This window comes from Bactrocera tryoni, unplaced genomic scaffold (assembly GCF_016617805.1).
Source record: "Bactrocera tryoni isolate S06 unplaced genomic scaffold, CSIRO_BtryS06_freeze2 scaffold_25, whole genome shotgun sequence".
Lineage (NCBI taxonomy): Eukaryota > Metazoa > Arthropoda > Insecta > Diptera > Tephritidae > Bactrocera > Bactrocera tryoni.
The window spans coordinates 7,787,115-7,805,120 of NW_024395977.1; the positions used below are offsets into that span (position 1 = coordinate 7,787,115).

The window sequence follows — 18,006 nt, forward strand, 5'->3', positions numbered from 1 at the left end:
CCACCATTTTTGCGACTTACGATTCATGTCGTATATTGCAGCCTTCTGATTTGTTAAGTCTGCGCCCCCCATTATACGATTGAAGTCTGCAATAGCTAGTGGACAATCAACTTCTAATTTAGAACCATCTTTTTGTTTTCGGCTAACTTTAGTTATAGTAGGCATTTCCGAAAAACGTCGAGGTCGGAAGCACCATGAGGAAAGTCAATAAGAACTTCAGCCGGTTTTTCTACGGGCATTATATACTTCGGTTCGAAAATGACGCCGGCGTCAAACTTTGTCCAGCTACATTTATTGCCTAATGGCTGATCTTCACTGTTCTCTAAAGAATTAAGATGATCGCCTAAAACTTGACCGTCATCGTCATCCAACTCCGATTCAGAAGAAGACTCATCACCTGATTTGCTTACATATTTAGCGTTTGCTACAGGAACTTCCGCATCTTCGTCATCGTCATCCGATGGTTCATAGCTAGACTCAGAGGCACTAAAATCATCGGCTATCCTCTTGTAAAAATAATCAGCAATTTTGTTCTCACCCAATTTTTTTCCTTGTAGACATCTAATGGTATAAACAAATATTGGGATATTATTATCCCAAACAAATGCATTATTGGGATTATATGTCCCAATGTAGTTACAAATATAAAAACTTACCTTTTTCAATCCAATTTATTTCCAATTTCGAAGGAATTATCTTTATTCACACCTAAACCGTAAAGCAAGCGGAATATTACGAATAAAAAAACTGAAACGTTTCACATTGAAATACAACGCGTGACTGATGAAATTTCGCGATATGTCTGTGCAAAATATTCGGTAACGGGAAATTGATGTCAATAATAACGGAATGCGGTTACTGATCATCAAAGAAGACTTCAAGGCTTTATAGGGTACATTTCAATGCGTAATTGGATCAAAATTAAAAGTTATACCCATGTTTGAAGTTTGCTGGGACATATTGTCCCAGTAGTAGGGGCGAAAGGGTTAAATATTTCCGTAACTGGATCGGTGTTATTTTGTTTAGCTAATGTTGCAGCGATTTCTATTAGTGTGCTATGCAAGCGTTCAACTGCACCGTTTGATGTCGAATGAGCTGTTGGCGTACGCCGTACGATTATGTGTTATATCTAGTCGTCTGTATAGTGACATACAAGTTATCGATATGAATATACTCTCATTGTCGGTTTGTAGGTTTCCACAATATGGGTATGTAAGTGTGAGAACTTCTTCTAGTTTGCCTACGGTGTTGACTTTATCTGCTATTTCTCTTATTAATAAATATTTTGAGTACCTACACATACTAGTTATATATGTTCTATTTCCTATGTGGGATATATCCATACTTACAGATTCTCCTGGTAGATTTGTTGCTGGTGTTCTCTCTATCAGTTGCTTTGTTGGTTTACGTTCGTATTTTTGTTCATAACAATTTGAACAGTTTCGTGCAAAGTTTTTGATTTGTTTCGCCATATCGGGCCAAAAATGTTGTTGTCTAATTTCTATCGCGTTGTTTTTCTCATTTCTATGCGCTCGGTTATGTGTATTTGTTATAATTTCCAATTGCTTGTTTTTGTCTGTTGTGTCTTCAACTAGATTTTGTGCTATAAAGAGCTTGTAGTTTAGAAAATGTTTACTTAGTAGTAATTTTATTGTGAATAGCTCTTGTTCATCAATTTTAATCGCATTATTGAAGTTAGGTGTAAAAATTTATTTTAAAGTTTTTGTTAAATAGTCAGTGTTTTGATATTCAATAATGTGCCTGTGATACTTTGGAAAAGTCGTTTGTGTTTCTTTTTTATTTCGTTTAGTTTTTTTTTAATATGATTTGATTCTTAAATGAATTTATCGTCTGTTTTGCGTATGTATAGTTTTCGTTTGGTGAACTACGTGTCGAGTGCACCGATTCTATTGTTGAAGTGTTAATTTTTTGTCTTGATAGTGCATCTGCTATTACGTTTTGATTTCCTGGTTTGTATACTATTTTTGCTCCAGATTCTTGTATAAAATTTTTCCATCTTTTTTTTGGATTTTTGCCCGAAATGGAAAATATTAATGCTTGGTAATCAGTGTGTATAGTTAAATCTGCTATACCGTAAATATAATTCCTAAGTTTTCCTATAGCTCATACTATTGCTAATAATTCTCTTTCCGTTGTCCAATAATTTTCTTCTCTTTTTGTTAATGTTCTTGATATAAAAAATACAGGTTTTTTTTCTTGTAATAAAACTCCTACTATGGCGAAGTACGGCGAGTAATCGCATCTGTAGTTAAATCAAAAGGTTTTGAGAAATCTGGTTGAAATAGTTTAACTTGTTCTTTTAAATTTGTTTTAATTATTTGTATAGCTTTTATAGCTTCTTTATCTAATTTAATTTCTTTCTTAGCTGACATTTATTTACTTGTTATACCATTTTCTCCTTGTAGATGTGTGGTTAGTGGTTTTGTTATTTTGCTATATCCTTGTATAAATTTCCTATAATATCCTGCCATACCTTAAAATGACCTTAATTCTTTCAGGGTTTGAGGTATCGGATACTTGTCTAATGTTTCTACTTTCTTTGGATCTACCGTTATCCTATTATGTGTTATCATATGTCCTAAATATTCGACTTGATTTTTAAAGAAGTGTGATTTTTCATCAGAGATTTTCATATTTGCTTTATGTTATGCGTTGACTATTATTTGGATGTGTTTAATATGTTCTTCAGGTGTCAAGGAATATATTAACACGTCGTCGATATATACAAACGCAAATTTATTTATGTATATATTCTCGTATAATATCATCAACACATCTTTGAAATATTGAGGGTGCATTTCTTAATCCGAAGGGCATTCGTATGAATTCATATTTTGCTCCATTAATGGAAAATGCTGTTCCTTCTCTATCTTCTTTTTTTGTCATAATTTGGTGAAATCCTGCTTCTAGATCAATCGTAGAAAAATATTTAGTTTTACCTAACGCTTGTATTGTCATATTTATATCCGGAATAGGATATCTATCTGTTATAGTTTTTGAATTTAATTTTTGAAAATCTATCACTAATCTTTTCTTAGGTTTTCCATTTTCATTTATACCCTTTTTTGGTACTGTCCAAACTGGTGAGTTATAAGGACTTATACTAGGTTGTATTATATTATTCTTTAATAATTTCTTTATTTCTGAATTGACGAAATCGTTATCTGCATACGGATATTGGTATTGGTTCATTACTTTCTGTCTAATGGTTGCTTCTATCGTTGTGGTAAATAACTTTTCTGTTTTATTATTTCTCCTAATTATTTCTCTAATCTCCTCTTCATAAACTTTATTATCATTTGTATAATTTATATTTTGATTTTTGTTTTTATTTGTATATTTTAATTGTAGTGACGTGAAATATATTTCTGCATTTAATTTTTTCAATCCACAAAATCCTATTATCTTATTGAAATCTTTAATATCTTCTAGTTCAAAAAATGATAAATCATGGCTTAACAGATGCATTATTTTTTTACTAGTCATGTCATTCTTACATATTCTGCATTTTTTTGATATGTATGTAGTTGTTTGTAGGACCTGAGTCGACCATGATATTCACTTCTTGTTGTATTGGACCATCTTTGAGAGTAAGGCTAGGTAGTCCTAGTATCCTTTAGCCTGAAAAAAGTACTCGATGTATCGTCAGCTTCTTCCATTTGCCTGAAGGTTTGTTCTGGCTGAGGTGCTGGTTGTTGGTGTGTGTTGATCCTTTGTATCTTTTGCGGAATGATTGTTCTGCTAGAGTGATTTCGATTGTACCCACTGTTTATTTGAGGTTCGTCAACATCCATGCGTTCTTGTGGAGGTTGGTATGTATTTAATATTCTTTGAGGTTGTGCATAATTGTTATTGTTCCTCATTTGTTGCCTTGGTTGATTTTGCCTGAAGTTGTTATTATTAGGTTGATTATATTGGTTTCTTGACCATTGGTTTAAATTATTATTTTGCCATCGTGGTGGATTAAAAGTAAAAGAGTTTGTCTTTTGTGGTATTATTCTATGTTGATTAGTTGGTCTTTGCCAAAAGTTATTTAAATTATGTTGTTGGATTTCGATAGGTCGTCTTAGATTTTTATTTTCACTAGTTTGTTGTAATTGTATTTCGATTTGTTTAGTACTTCTACAGGTTTGCATTAAGCTTTGATATTGATTAGATGCTAAGGCTGTTGCCAAATTTTTATTTTTTAATCCTTTAATAAATTGTGTTATAGATTCTTGTTCAATATATTTGTTACTAATTTCTGTTTTTAGAAGGTCCACTGTATTTTTAATCAGCTTCCTGTGCAGTGTCAATGTTTATTGGAAATAAGTGTCCAAGTCTTCTGTTGGTTGTTGTGCCAAGCTCTTCATGTGTTCTTGTATTTCATACAGTGCGTTTGGGTCGTGATATAGGGCGTTCAAAGCTTCCATGATACTGTAGAAGTTGAGAGGTGTGTTGTTGCATTCAAATAACATATCTTTATGCCCCGTGATTCTTCTTCTGAAGGTTGTATGATATTGTAGAATTGAGGTGTGTTCTGGAATACTTGGAGTGGTTCCATGACTTTCATTACATGTGACTTCCATATCGTATATTCTTTTTTTTTTCCTTGGAAAATAGGTAATTCCTTTATGACTTCGATTTGTACATCTATTACAATCTGGTAATGCATCGTGGCTTCTTGGTATATTGTTGGAGTGGGAGTTTCGCTAGTATTAGGATTTGTAGTTTTGAACATCCGTAATATTAACTCCTTGTCCTTTCTCCTTTCTTCGTCCAATTTCGAGAACTGAGCCTGAATGTAGGACATTATGTAGTTTTCAGGAGTGGTATGGACTGTAGCTGGTGGATTTATATCCTCGTTTGATATTGTCCGGTTTGTTCCTTGACTCATTTTCTGAGTGTCTGTCTTCGTTAAGGAAGATTTAAAGATTTTGGCTTTCTTTACTAAAGTATTCAGCTTAAGGATTTAGATGCCCTTCTTTATGCGCTTCGAAGATTCTTAAGGATGCCGATGTCCTGTTGTGCGATCTCCTCCTTCCCAGCAAAGAGGGGTTGAGCCCCCATTTAATTCATATACTTATGAATGGTTAAAAAAATATATGTTTTCTTTTGCAGAATATGCTCTTTATTCTAGAAATTCACATACTTAATGTACATGTTTTCGTATTATGCTATGGGTTATATATTATTCGTTTAGCTGATACATATTCATGCTTTGTGGCTTTGGTCTAATTATATTATTTGTTGTAAACAAGTGTTTATCAAGCGGCCTATGCATGTCTCGGATTCGGGTATGGTGTGGTATGAGTTCAAAGTCTTGTGTTTGATACTATTGTTTATTTGATTAGGGCAGAACTGGCTTTATCAGCGTTTCTCATATACTTGTGTATAAATGTCGTTGATACTGGTATTTACTTGCTCAGCTACACCATTTTGTTGAGGTGTGTGTGTGGTACAGTAAGCTGCCTTTTAATACCGTTACTTAACAAAAATTGTGCAAATGCGCCACTCAAATACTCACGCTCATTGTCACTTCTCAGACAATTAATTTTTTTGCAGACTGCCTTGAACACTAAATATTTCTAATATTTCGTCGCGAGTTTTCAAGAACCCTTTATACGTGTATCGCGATTTATCGTCAATGAATGTTCACATATTCATTGGTCCACATGTATACACTATACCCAACACGTCTTTCGAACGATTTTCAGTTTTCTTTGGAAATGGTTTTACGCATATCTTACATTTTGCACAGGTTTCACATATGTATGTACATATATGATTCTTCAAATTACTGTAAACTTTTGCTGTTTCCAAACCATGTACCAGATTCTTACTAATACTTTTATCAGTCAAATTAATTGAGTAATTGTTTCCAGCTAAAACAATTTTCTCAGTATGCCGTTCAAATTTCATGAAACTTGATTTATCACAACACAAATATGCTGTGCACCAAACGTTTTTGCAAAACCACCGTTAGAACATGCAAACACTGAGTATGACTTTTTTCTCTGTCGTCCCTCTGAAATTCGTTGCCTTTGACGCTCTCGTTTTTGCACTGACTTTTGTTTGGCAATTCGTTGAAATGTGTCCACAGCGACCACACAACCAGCAACTTATGTTTTTTTCTTTTTTGTTGTCCATATTTTACAATCTGTTGATTTTCGCCACGCGAAGAAAACATCTTTTGCTCTCCTTGTTGTTTGCTTTGTTCCTTACGTCTTTCGTTCTCTTCGAGCAATTTAATTTTTAACGCACTTAATTTCGGCAAAGAATCACGTGATTCCATTGCTACCACGAAATTATCAAACCCGTCGGTCAACCTTGACAACAACAGTATGCACAAATACTCATCGGGCAGTGTAAAACCAATCTCACAAAATTTTTAATCAGATCTGTGAATTTCTCTAAATGCAAAATGTAATAATTGTTTTAATAATGTAACGCGGCGTGCAGGTCTCTCAGGCATATGTATGTATTTTATTTAACCTTTCCGAGGCACTAGCTGGCGTTTTGCAGTTCTTCACATTATTTATTTGGAAGGTTTAATGTATAGCATGATTCTGGCTAATGCGTTTTCGTCTTTTGTATCAAACGCAGTATCTTCTTCGTCTTTTACGATGCGACCGCAAACTCCGCTCCATAACTCCCAATTTATGAGCACGCTTTTCATCTGAACGACCCACGCGCTGTAATTGGTGTCATCCAGCTTCTCAATCGAATTCATAACGGAATTCATATTGCCTTCTACTGCGAAATTTCACTTAGTCACTTCAAGTTATTAGTTGTTTTCACAATTTTAATTGAGGGTTTTCTATTTGTATTGAATTTAACACAATTATTATTAATTTTATTTAAAGCTATGAATTTAATTTCTCTCTAAGAATTACCACTTCTCTGTGCTTCTGCTTCGATTTCCCGTCTCCAGGTGTTGGCTGGTCTCCCGCGTCTTCGGCTTCCTTACGGATTCCAATCTAGCGCTGTTCTGTTAATGTCATCGTGAGGCTTTCGCAGAGTGTGGCCGATCCATTTCCATTTACGACGTTATTAGCATTGCTAATAACGTCAGGCCAGAATATCTGCATAATTTTTCGAAGACATCAATTAAAAAAGGATTGCAACGATTGTAAAACATTCGCTGCAATATTCCACGTCTCGCAGCCAGATAATACAACGGATTTCACGCTTGAATCGAATATTTTTAGCTTCGTACAATAGGGTGGGTCGATTCCGGATTTTTTTCGATTCGGGATTTCTAATAGTGCGGAAAAGTTGCCTTAGTACTTCCTGATTCCAATGCAACTTTTTGTTTTGAGATCGGATTGCATCTTCAACCCCAACTCCGGCCTTGAAATTCCGGAAATTCGCCTAAAATCGTGAAATTGTCTACCTAGCGCCTGAAATACGCATCCCATGGCAAAATGTATAAAACAAAAGTTATTTGTCACGTCATTTGCTATCGAAATGGTACACGTGATCATGGTCGTAGGACAAACCGTTCCCGAGATACGAGCGAAAATGCGACGCGCCACAGGGCAAGGTGAAAATCAGGCTTGCGCCCACACTTCTTGACGTTGATTTCGCCGAGTGCTATCACTCACATTCATTCACCTCCGCCAAAGGACACGTTCGGATAGGTCTCCACACAAATATTTTTTCATCGAGTTCCTTCACTCTTGTCGGTGATTTCGCCGAGTTCTATCACTTATGTATATTCTCTCAACGGACTCAAAATGTCTGTTTCTAAATTTAAATTTAGACAGAAATGTCCTGTGTTTGGCATATATCCGTACAATCTCTCTGAGTCCCAGTTACCTACTTACCAGGATGTTCTTTTGTGTTGTCAGTTTGAAAGATTTCGTATAGGGCGACTCCGAGGCGACAACTATGAACCAAGGAGTAAAGAGGTTACAGAAATAGTTGCAAAAAAGGTTGAAAATACTTTCTAAAAGTCATCTATTGCGATAGTTTCACACACCAGAGTTGTACAAATGCTCACCACATACCATAAGAAATTTCTGACTCTTAAACAAATGTTTTTAAGGAACCCAATAGGTTTGAGCTCTAAAAGAGACGAATTTGTCTCTTCTGCCGGAAAATTATTTGACATCGCTGCTTGTAAATGCATTTATTTTTCTTCTTGCACTTGTCCAAAGGAAAGGAAAGTTCCTATCAATAAACAACCATTTCTCTTGGACCAGAGAACCAGAAGAATTGGTCGCATTGGAAGTGTTGATCTACCTGAAACAAAAAATATTACAAAGAAAAATGAACGTAAAGAAAAGCTTTCAAAACGTCATTGAACATCAACACTTACCAGAAAAGTATCAGCTAGAACACGTGACCATTCAGAACAGCCAGATTCTCATACAGACGACAACAATGTAGGTGCGTCGCGCATGGATTCTTCCAAAAACGATGCTGATGATGAATTTTTTCTTCCATCCTCTAAAACCAAACAAAACACACTAGTATTAGAGCACACTGCTTTAGCTGCCCAAAGATTTGGAGTAAGTGATAGAGCAGCCTCCTTGATTGTTTCATCTGCTTTCAGGGTTGCCAAAAAAGCAGGTTTTATAACAGAGGATCAGGCTAGCTTTATCACTGACAAATGCAAGATTAGTCAGGCAAAAAAAAGTGTTGGAGTTAAGCTCCAAAACACCGAAAGTATCGACTCTGTATATGGGCTGTATTTTGACGGCCGTAAAGACAATACACTTACACAAGTCAGCGAAGGTGAAAAGTACTACCGCGACACTGTCAAAGAGGAACATATTTCTCTTATAGCGGAACCTGGTTGTCATTACTTTGGCCACGTCACCTCTTCTTCCGGGTCAGCTGAGGATGAGACGCAAGTTATATGGCAACATTTACAAGACAATTCAGTTGATGTGGAACATCTAGAAGTTGTCAGTGCTGATGGCACCAACACGAACAAAGGTTGGAAAGGTGGAATCATTCGGAAACTAGAAGAAGAATATGTAGGCTATTACAGTGGGTTGTTTGTCTTCTACATTTCAACGAACTTCCATTTCGTGCTCTTTTCGAACACATAGATGGTGTCTCAAAGAGTCCAAATACATTCTCTGGCGACATAGGTAAACTGCTCCCTGATTGTGAGAAGTTGCCTGTTGTCAAATTTGAAAGTTTTCCATTCTGCCAATTACCTTCTTCTTTACTTAGCACAGACCAAGCTTATCTCTATAAAATATCAGAAGCTGTTATTTCCGGTCAATGTTCCTCAGATTTAGCGTCGATGCATTCAGGTAATATGTGCAAATCTCGCTGGCTCACCTGTGCAAATAGAATTCTGAGATTATACATTTCTACTGACAAACCAACAAAGGAAATAAAGATTTTGGTCAAGTAAATACTAACAGTTTACTCACCTTTGTGGTTCTCAATAAGATTCAACAGTTCAATCAAAGATGGCTCGCGCCATCTCTATGCTGCAATTCAAAGGTGGAGATACTTACCTGCTAAACTGCGCAGGGTTGTCGATTCATCCATTCAACAGAATGCTTTCTTTGCTTTTCCAGAAAACATTCTCTTTAGTATGATGACTGACGAACGGATAGAAGTCAGAAAGTTGGCCCTTGACCGTCTTCTGGCAGCCAGAGAAGCAGAGTCTGACACTGTAAATGGAAGGGTTGGATGTAATAAAGTACCAAAGCTGAATTTCAAAGCTAATAATTATTACGATATGATTAACTGGAAGACTATTACCTTGACTGTTCCACCAGTTCTTTGTTCAGTTTCTAACGAAGAACTCATAAAAGGGCTGTCGGGAGACACTGCAGGGGTATGGAAATTTAGTAAATTCCCCTCTCACACCGTGGCAGTCGAGAGAACCGTCAAACTGGTGACAGATGCATCTTCTAAAGTTATTGGCCCCCAATCTCGTGATCATTTTATAGGCTCTACACTGAAATCTAGGCAACAAGTGCCAAAGTTTAGTACAAAATCTGATTTTATCAATAAATTTAACACAGATTCAGACTAAAACAAGCCTGACTTATGGTTGGGTTGAGTTTGGGAGGAACCCGAAGAGCAGCCACCTCCACGCGGTGGGTTCTGGGTGACCAATACAGGTTAGCTGAGAGCTGCAACAATTTTCACCTTGCACTGTGGCGCGTCGCATTTTCGCTCGTATCTCGGGAACGGTTTGTCCTACGACCATGATCACGTGTACCATTTCGATAGCAAATGACGTGACAAATAACTTTTGTTGTATACATTTTGCCATGGGATGCGTATTTCAGGCGCTAGGTAGACAATTTCACGATTTTAGGCGAATTTCCAAAATTTCAAGGTCGGAGTTGGGGTTGAAGATGCAATCCGATCTCAAAACAAAAAGTTGCATTGGAATCAGGAAGTAGTAAGGCAACTTTTCCGCACTATTAGAAATCCCGAATCGAAAAAAGTCCGGAATCGACCCACCCTAGTATACAATGTGTTGATCTCCAAACTTTATCCAACATTCCGAAGGCAGCGCGACCTTTGGATATACGATTTCATATATCGGCTGCTGATATTTTGATATTTTAATTTACACAATTTTTTCGAAACTCGCACTGAAGGCTAAATTAGAATATACACATACATACATACATATATAAAATAGAATATTGTTGCTCGCAGGCAGTTACAAATATTGCGTTGTATATAAGTACATACATATATATAGCACATACACGTTTTGAGTATTTCTAACAAAGGGTTTTGGGAATTTCGAAAAATGGGGGATGAGGGCCTGGATTTTTTAAAAATGCCATTTTTCTGCTTCTTTTTTGGATGCACCAGGAGGGACTGGCTCAACACTACTTATTTCATAAGTTCTTGCTGAGATAACCGTTGCACCATCTGGCATTGCAGCAACTGTATAAGGGTTCATTCAGCATTTAAATTAATTTAGCTGCCATTAAATATTCAAAATGCATTACGCAAAATAAAAAAAACAATAGTCTATGGTCACCGCAAGATAGCACTGTAAAATTATCTTTTGGGATGCACTATGGGACACAAGCACTTACTTGAGGGATAGGATATTGAAAGATTTAAAAAGCAGCGGCAAACTATTTGAAGTCACTCTGCAACTCCTTTCAGGTGATTTCAGACAGACACTTCCCGTTATTCCATCTTCAACTTAAGCTGATGAAGTCAATACTTACTTAAACTGACTGTGGCGTAATATTGAAAATACAACAGTGAATATGTGCGTTTATATGTTTCAAGATACATCCGTCGTAACTTTTTTAATAATAACATTTAGGATTAGTAATTGAATAACTGCTGTACAAGAAACGACTTGATGCATAAAATTAATGGCGTATTTATGCCTATCATTGACTCACAAAATATATGTATGTACATACTCTCATCGATATTATATTTCCTGATTTATACACCTATAATAAAACTCTTGAGTGCTTGGCAGGAAGAGCGAAAGTGCGAAATATTTTGATCAATAGATTAAACTAACAGGGGACTTGGTGTCATCCAAATCTATTGATATTGTTTGCAACGCCAAAGCGAATCGTGGCTTAGATTAGTGTACACCATTGTTTTTAAACGAACAAATTAAGATGTGGCACGCTTTCGCGGAAATTGTAAATAAAACGCAAAATATTTAATTATTCATCAATATTTATTTTGTCGCTTTCAAAGTAATCTCCACTAGATGTAATACACTAATGCCAAGGATTTTTCCAATCATCGAAGCACTTTTCATAAGCACTTTTTGGAATGACCATCAGCTCCTTCAGCGAATTTGGTTTTATCTTTTCGATCGACTGAAAACGCGTTCCATTCCGATGATTGTTGACTTGTTTGCATTTCAAACTCATAAACCCATGTCTCATCGGCAGTTATAATGCCCTTCATGAATGTGGGATTGAAATTTGCATGATCAAGCATGTCCAAGGAGACCTGTTTACGTTACTGTTTTTGAGAAAAATTCAGCTTTATCAGGGCGAGTTGATCAAGCTCACGTTTAATATCAAAAATATCAACCAAAATCATTGGAACGGACTCGCGAGAGATGTTGAGCTCTCTTGCTATCTCTCTAACACCTGCCTAATGATTAACAATTACCATAACTTTCGAGGTATGTCTTCAACGATCTCTCGACCATTTTTGAAGGCTTTCTACCATTCGTAGGCTAGTGTTTTTGACAAGACTGAATAACCGTAAGCCGTTTTCAACATTCGCAACGACTCCGCAAACGAAATTTGATTAGAAATACAAAATTTGAGACAAATTGTTCGATATTTTTATTCGTTGTAAAAACGCACTACTGAGGTTTACCGACTGAGGTTTACCGACTTAAGCAGCTACTGTAAACAAACTGGTTGACAGATGGCGCTCATATTCGGCATAAGAGTTAATGACAGTTCTACCAACTTAGCAAAATACATATTTTGAAATATCATTTACCCGAGAAATGTAGTTACAATTGCCGGGTGCTCTTTTGTCACAATGTATATTGGTTACCTTAATAAAGAATAAAATTATTAGCTTGAATAAAGTATACTTTACTTCTCTTATCCGTCACAAGCTTATTATGATAGTTGTTTCAAAAAAATGCTTTAAAAGTAAGAAAGTGTTAAGTTCTACTCACATTTTTAAGTATTGGCAAAGTTGAAATTGAACTTGAAAGTATAGCCGGTATTCCATTCATTCCTTCTGAATTTTATTACGATTTCTTCCATATTGACCAATAGACGCGTTATATAGCCAACCAAAAGTTAGAAAATACTTATGTTCACATACTATATTGCGCTGATAGGAGTGTTAACGCGATTTTACTTATTTTTGGCACAATTCATAATCGGATTTCGACAATTTCGACACTTTTTAGTCTTCTGGTGAAATACCTTGAGAACACTATTTGTGCAAGTTTTTATATAATAACTTAATTGATGTTTCATTTGTATACTATAAAGTGAAATAATTAGGTAATTAGTTCCTCTCAATGAGGCCTTCCCTGCCATTCTGGTTTTGAATTTTAATATTTGCGCCGCATTTATTTAGCTACAGTTGTTTGAAAGATATGTACATTTTCCATTTAAAGGATGAGGCCCTCTTAGAGGTTTTTACTTTATGAACTATATGTACATATATCACACAAACCACTCAAGGTACAAATCTCTTAATCAATCCAGGACAAATCAGTAAATACAAAAACAAAAATTTTACTCATGGGATTATACAAACAAAAGGGTTTGTTAGCAGCCGAGGTCAAAGAAGGGTGAAATCGGATCAATAATTCTCTAAGCTCCCGTATACTTAATAGAATGATTTTAGAACTTCTGGTTGACATTTTACTGTATATACCAGCAAATATGTGAATTAGCTTAATAAAATTGAGAAAAAGGATTTTTCTAATAACGGGTACCCCTTTATGCACCTGAAGATATTTTTCCGCCTTTGCTCCTGGCAAGCTGCAATAGTATAAAATGTTCGGTTATAACCGAACTTAGCTCTTCCTTACTTGTTATCTAATTTTTTTTTTTGTTGAATTTGATATATTGCTATTTGATGTTTTTCTGTTGAATACTATAATAAAAAATATAATTTATAAATTAATACCAAGCCGTTAGCCATGGCAGATAGTGCTTCTTACTCTGTAAGATAATAATTGTGTTATTATTTTTCATTTAATAATTAAATAAATAAATGAATACCAATTTATATTATAGGAACAACCGCACAACCAAAGACGATGTATTTTATAATTCTAGAACCAACTTAATAAATGACAAAGACGTTTATATAGAAGATATAGGAGATGAGCGGCAACTAACAATAACAGAACAAGATCACTTTCAGCGAAGCAAAGAAGTACAAAAAGCATCAAAGCATCGCCAAGGAATTGACAACGAAATCAAACAAGTTGATGAAGATTCTGTACGTCGCCATGAAATTGCACGCGGCAGTGATATCGAATATAACATAGCTCGAAGCAGTTTAAGAAATAAACGGGAATTTTTCATCAAAGACGGAAATATTGAAATACTGCAACTCATGACCAGAGACAGAAGTGATGAGGATGTTGCAGAAGTTGATGATGAAAATAACATTTATGTAAATTTGCCAATGAAATCAACGACTGTCTCTCAGCCGCAATTGGTAATGTTGGATAATAGTGGAAAAGAAATTCTAATGCGCCGTTTTATTGAGGAACAGCCTGATGGTAAACAAATAATACGTGAGCATTACCAAATAGTTCCTGGTGCCACTTATATACAGTCTATGCCAAATGAAATTGACCACAACCACTCCATTTTGAAGGGAGAAACATTCGCTACCTGCAAATCGGGTCCGAATAGTATAGTTTATTCACAAACCGAGCCTGAAGTAAAGGTAATACATACACAGCCTACTCAAGGTGCGATGCAGTTGCAAACTGAGGGTTTCATAAGTCACATCCAGCCATCAATATCAAATCAATCATTAACACAAGAGCTTGAATATTCTTTAAAGCAACAAAATATACTACTGCGTCAAATATTAATGGAAAAAGAAAAAATAGAAGCCAACGGTGCACAACCAGAAGTTGTATTAGAAACACAAAGCCTTCCCGGTCACTCTGTGGCGATTGCAACACAAACGGAATGTGAGGTGTGTACACAGACAGACAATAATATTGAGTTTCCTGAAAAAACTTCTGTATATGTGCAAGGAAGGCCAACACGACCCAAAGCTCGCAGTGAAAATGACGATTCCTTGACCGAAGATGAATATGAGTATGTACAATTTAGTCCTCCAGAAAGTACAGTAGATCGATTCTGGATAAAACGTAAAAAACAAAAAAGGCGTAGTAAATATCGCAATAGTATACATCCAAGAAAGAGAATTGTTATGGTAGAAGAAATTAAAAGAAAAATACGTACGCCCATTAAGGAGGAAGATGATGAGGTATTCGAGTCGAATAAACGTATTCCACCCAAAAAACCTCTACGTAAACATGCTGAAACAAAAAGCTGTGTTCTTAGAGGTAAGAACTATATAGAAAGACAGAATAATAGTAATTCAATACAACGAAAAAGTCCCACAGTGAGTCCCGAAATTTTAATAATGGCTGACTCCATAGGTGATAGAAGTAGAACTCCAGATCATTATCGAACAATGAGAGTTGACGAGATTGAATACTATTCAACAGACAACAACAGAGTAGATAACTGCGACTATAATAATGAAAATGATTATTCCAATGATTCTGAAGCTGAAGAAATTATTGTTAAAAGAAATATATTAACACCCCATCATCCGGAACAAAAACTTTCTGATATAGACATTAATGATAAAAATTTCTGTAAAATACACTTAAAAGACGAGCGATCTACGCATAAAATGCCGGAAGCCAATGCCAGAGAGTCACGTAGGCCAACGTTAAAAGGACGTCATCGGTCGCAAAGTTCATCGGAAATTCCACACCGTCGAATGGATAATGAAAAACATATGTCTTCATTGACCAAGACAAATCATGCAGCTAAAGAGCGTGTATATCAAAGTGCAACCAATTTGAATCATCAGAACGATCGATATGATGACGGGAAAAATCCTGATAAATCTGTTCCAAAATACATGGAATGGTATTATAGCAAATCAAAAAATTTAAATACCAAGCCTGGGTCCGATACTTTCACATTGACAGTTTCAAAAAGAAAAAGAAGTTTGACGAAAACACGTTTAAGTTCAAATACCGATTCTATTCCTTCTGAAGATGGAAAAAGTAGACCCGAAATTGCACCAAGAAAATCTCCTCAAAAAAATACCAGACTCTTGAAAGAAGATATTGTAATGAATAAACAGCATAATCCTAAAATTGAGGCTGATTCTAGCCACCCACTTTTACAACATTCAGAGCATAGATTTGAGCGCGAAAACGCTCCGGAGGTCCCTTTACCACCAACAAAATTACCACATTACATGTATCCCGAGACACCGCCATTTGTTGTTTCTAAGATGGCGAAAGTAAAATCTAAACCGTCGCCTATTAAAGAAAATGAAGTCAAAGTTACAACATCCAAAATTAAGCCAAATCCAAATTCTACCCACTCGAATCCAAATATAAGTACGCACCAACTCTCTCAAAAACAACTTAATGTATCTACATTAGAAGATGATCACGATTCCGGAATTGCAATGAATTCGCTGCTTAATAATACGGGTCGGAGAAATCCCATCGCAGATAAAAAAAGTGTATTTTCAATTGCATACGATGATGTTAGCCGAGTGAAGAAAATTACATCGGGAGGAGAATCACCACAATATTCATAGAAATAGCGGATGATCTCAAAAATGGTAGACAAGTATTTATATAGGAAAATTTAAATTAACTCGGTACTACTGCATATGTGATACTCTCCGTTTCTCATTTTACGTATGCCATACTTAAAATGCAATAAAGTAATCATTTATGGTTTAACTCGTTAATGTATGATGCTGAAATTTTGAAAGCAAAAATTGTTTTTTCTTTATTGCTCACTTCTTTTTGATACTCAACTTTTTACGTTCCTATGGTCAATGAAAATGGTGACAAACCCAACATTAATTAATAAAATTAAATACCCAAATGCATAATTTGATTAGTGTATATACTTATAATTTTAAATTTAACACTTGCATATACTAAATACCATACATAAAATATTTTTAAAGAAAAGAGATTACAAATATGTGCATTTGCAAACCTGCTCTCGATATTTATTGTAAATAGTAAAAACTGCAATATGATCCTTACAAGAAAACTCTATTTATTTATAGATTCATAAAACGGAAGTTTAACTTTTATAAATTATGATTGGAAATGATATTTAGAACACAATATTATTATTGTAAATTAACATGTTGTACTATCTCTAAACAAATATACTATATATACATAGGTAGTGCATTTAGAGATAAATATGTGAGTACACTCTATTAAGGGAATATACTTATATAATGTTTGAATTATGGCTAATAAAATGGATCAATCCGAGAACACGTTATAAACGCATTTACATATAGTATTACTATATGATCAGTATTTACGAAAAGCAGTTGTATACTTGGAAGTAAAAATAAATAAGTTGTAAGATTAAGTTAAGAAATATATATATACATTATCGATACAAGTATATATACGTACACACATATTACGTAAAAGCTTGTATACTAGTTCTAAGCTCTTAATATCAGTTATTCTTTCAAGAATATATAAACATTTTTTTTTAATATTTTTTTCGTTCGTAAATGTATCATTCATAAAAAACATATTGTAAGCCTTTTTGAAGGTATGTGCGATTGTATATTCTGGTCACAAAATTTCGAATTTGAAAAAGAAGACACCGCAAATATTCAAAAATTCTTTTATACGTATCCACCATGTTGAAATGTCTACAATTTTAACGAAGTGTGTTGGATATAAATTCTTTCATTATTATTTTAATGAAATAAAAACTATTTTAGATAAATCTATGAATAATTTACATATATATTGCACATTTATCTAATTAAAAGTTAAATGATAATTGTCCATTACTAACGATCTGATAGAAAGATACTCCTTAATATTTATAGTATTGAAGTGTACAAGGTTCTTTGTATAATATATAAATCCTGCCATACCATCTTGTCAGACGTATTAACACAAAAATAAAAAAGATTATAAATATCATCACCAATAAATTTGTATTTTAATTTACACAGTGAGCGGGCTAAGGAAAACAATAAATGTAAATATGCTTATTTGACAAATTATGTTTTTGTATTGGTTGATATTTCATTCTTAGTTGTTCAAAACAAAAAAAAAAGGTTTTTACTTTGGGTTAACGTCAACATTTTTCGGTATTCGATGTGAAATTGTTTTTAAAAATATATTAAAACAAAAAATGTACAAATAATTTTTGATACATAAAATGGCAACATAAATTGGTGAGTTTTGTCCCAAACCTAATAATTATAAAAGTAAAATTAAGATTACAAGCACAACGCTTGTCATTTTTATACTCT

At 34.7% G+C, this 18,006-nt stretch overlaps 1 protein-coding gene across 3 annotated transcripts in view; it reads left to right on the top strand.

Moving 5' to 3' along the window:
• LOC120780966 (cadherin-86C) overlaps positions 1–17,701 on the top strand; it is a 144,370-nt gene extending 126,669 nt beyond the window's left edge. For 2 of the 3 annotated variants that reach the window (XM_040113193.1, XM_040113194.1), the window contains exon 6: positions 13,707–17,701. In XM_040113193.1, coding sequence (XP_039969127.1) covers positions 13,707–16,290 — 2,584 coding nt within the window. In that variant the 3' untranslated portion in view covers positions 16,291–17,701. The remainder of the gene's footprint in view (positions 1–13,706) is intronic. The other variant, XM_040113195.1, reaches the window with a different exon arrangement.
• The last annotated feature ends 305 nt before the right edge of the window (positions 17,702–18,006 follow it).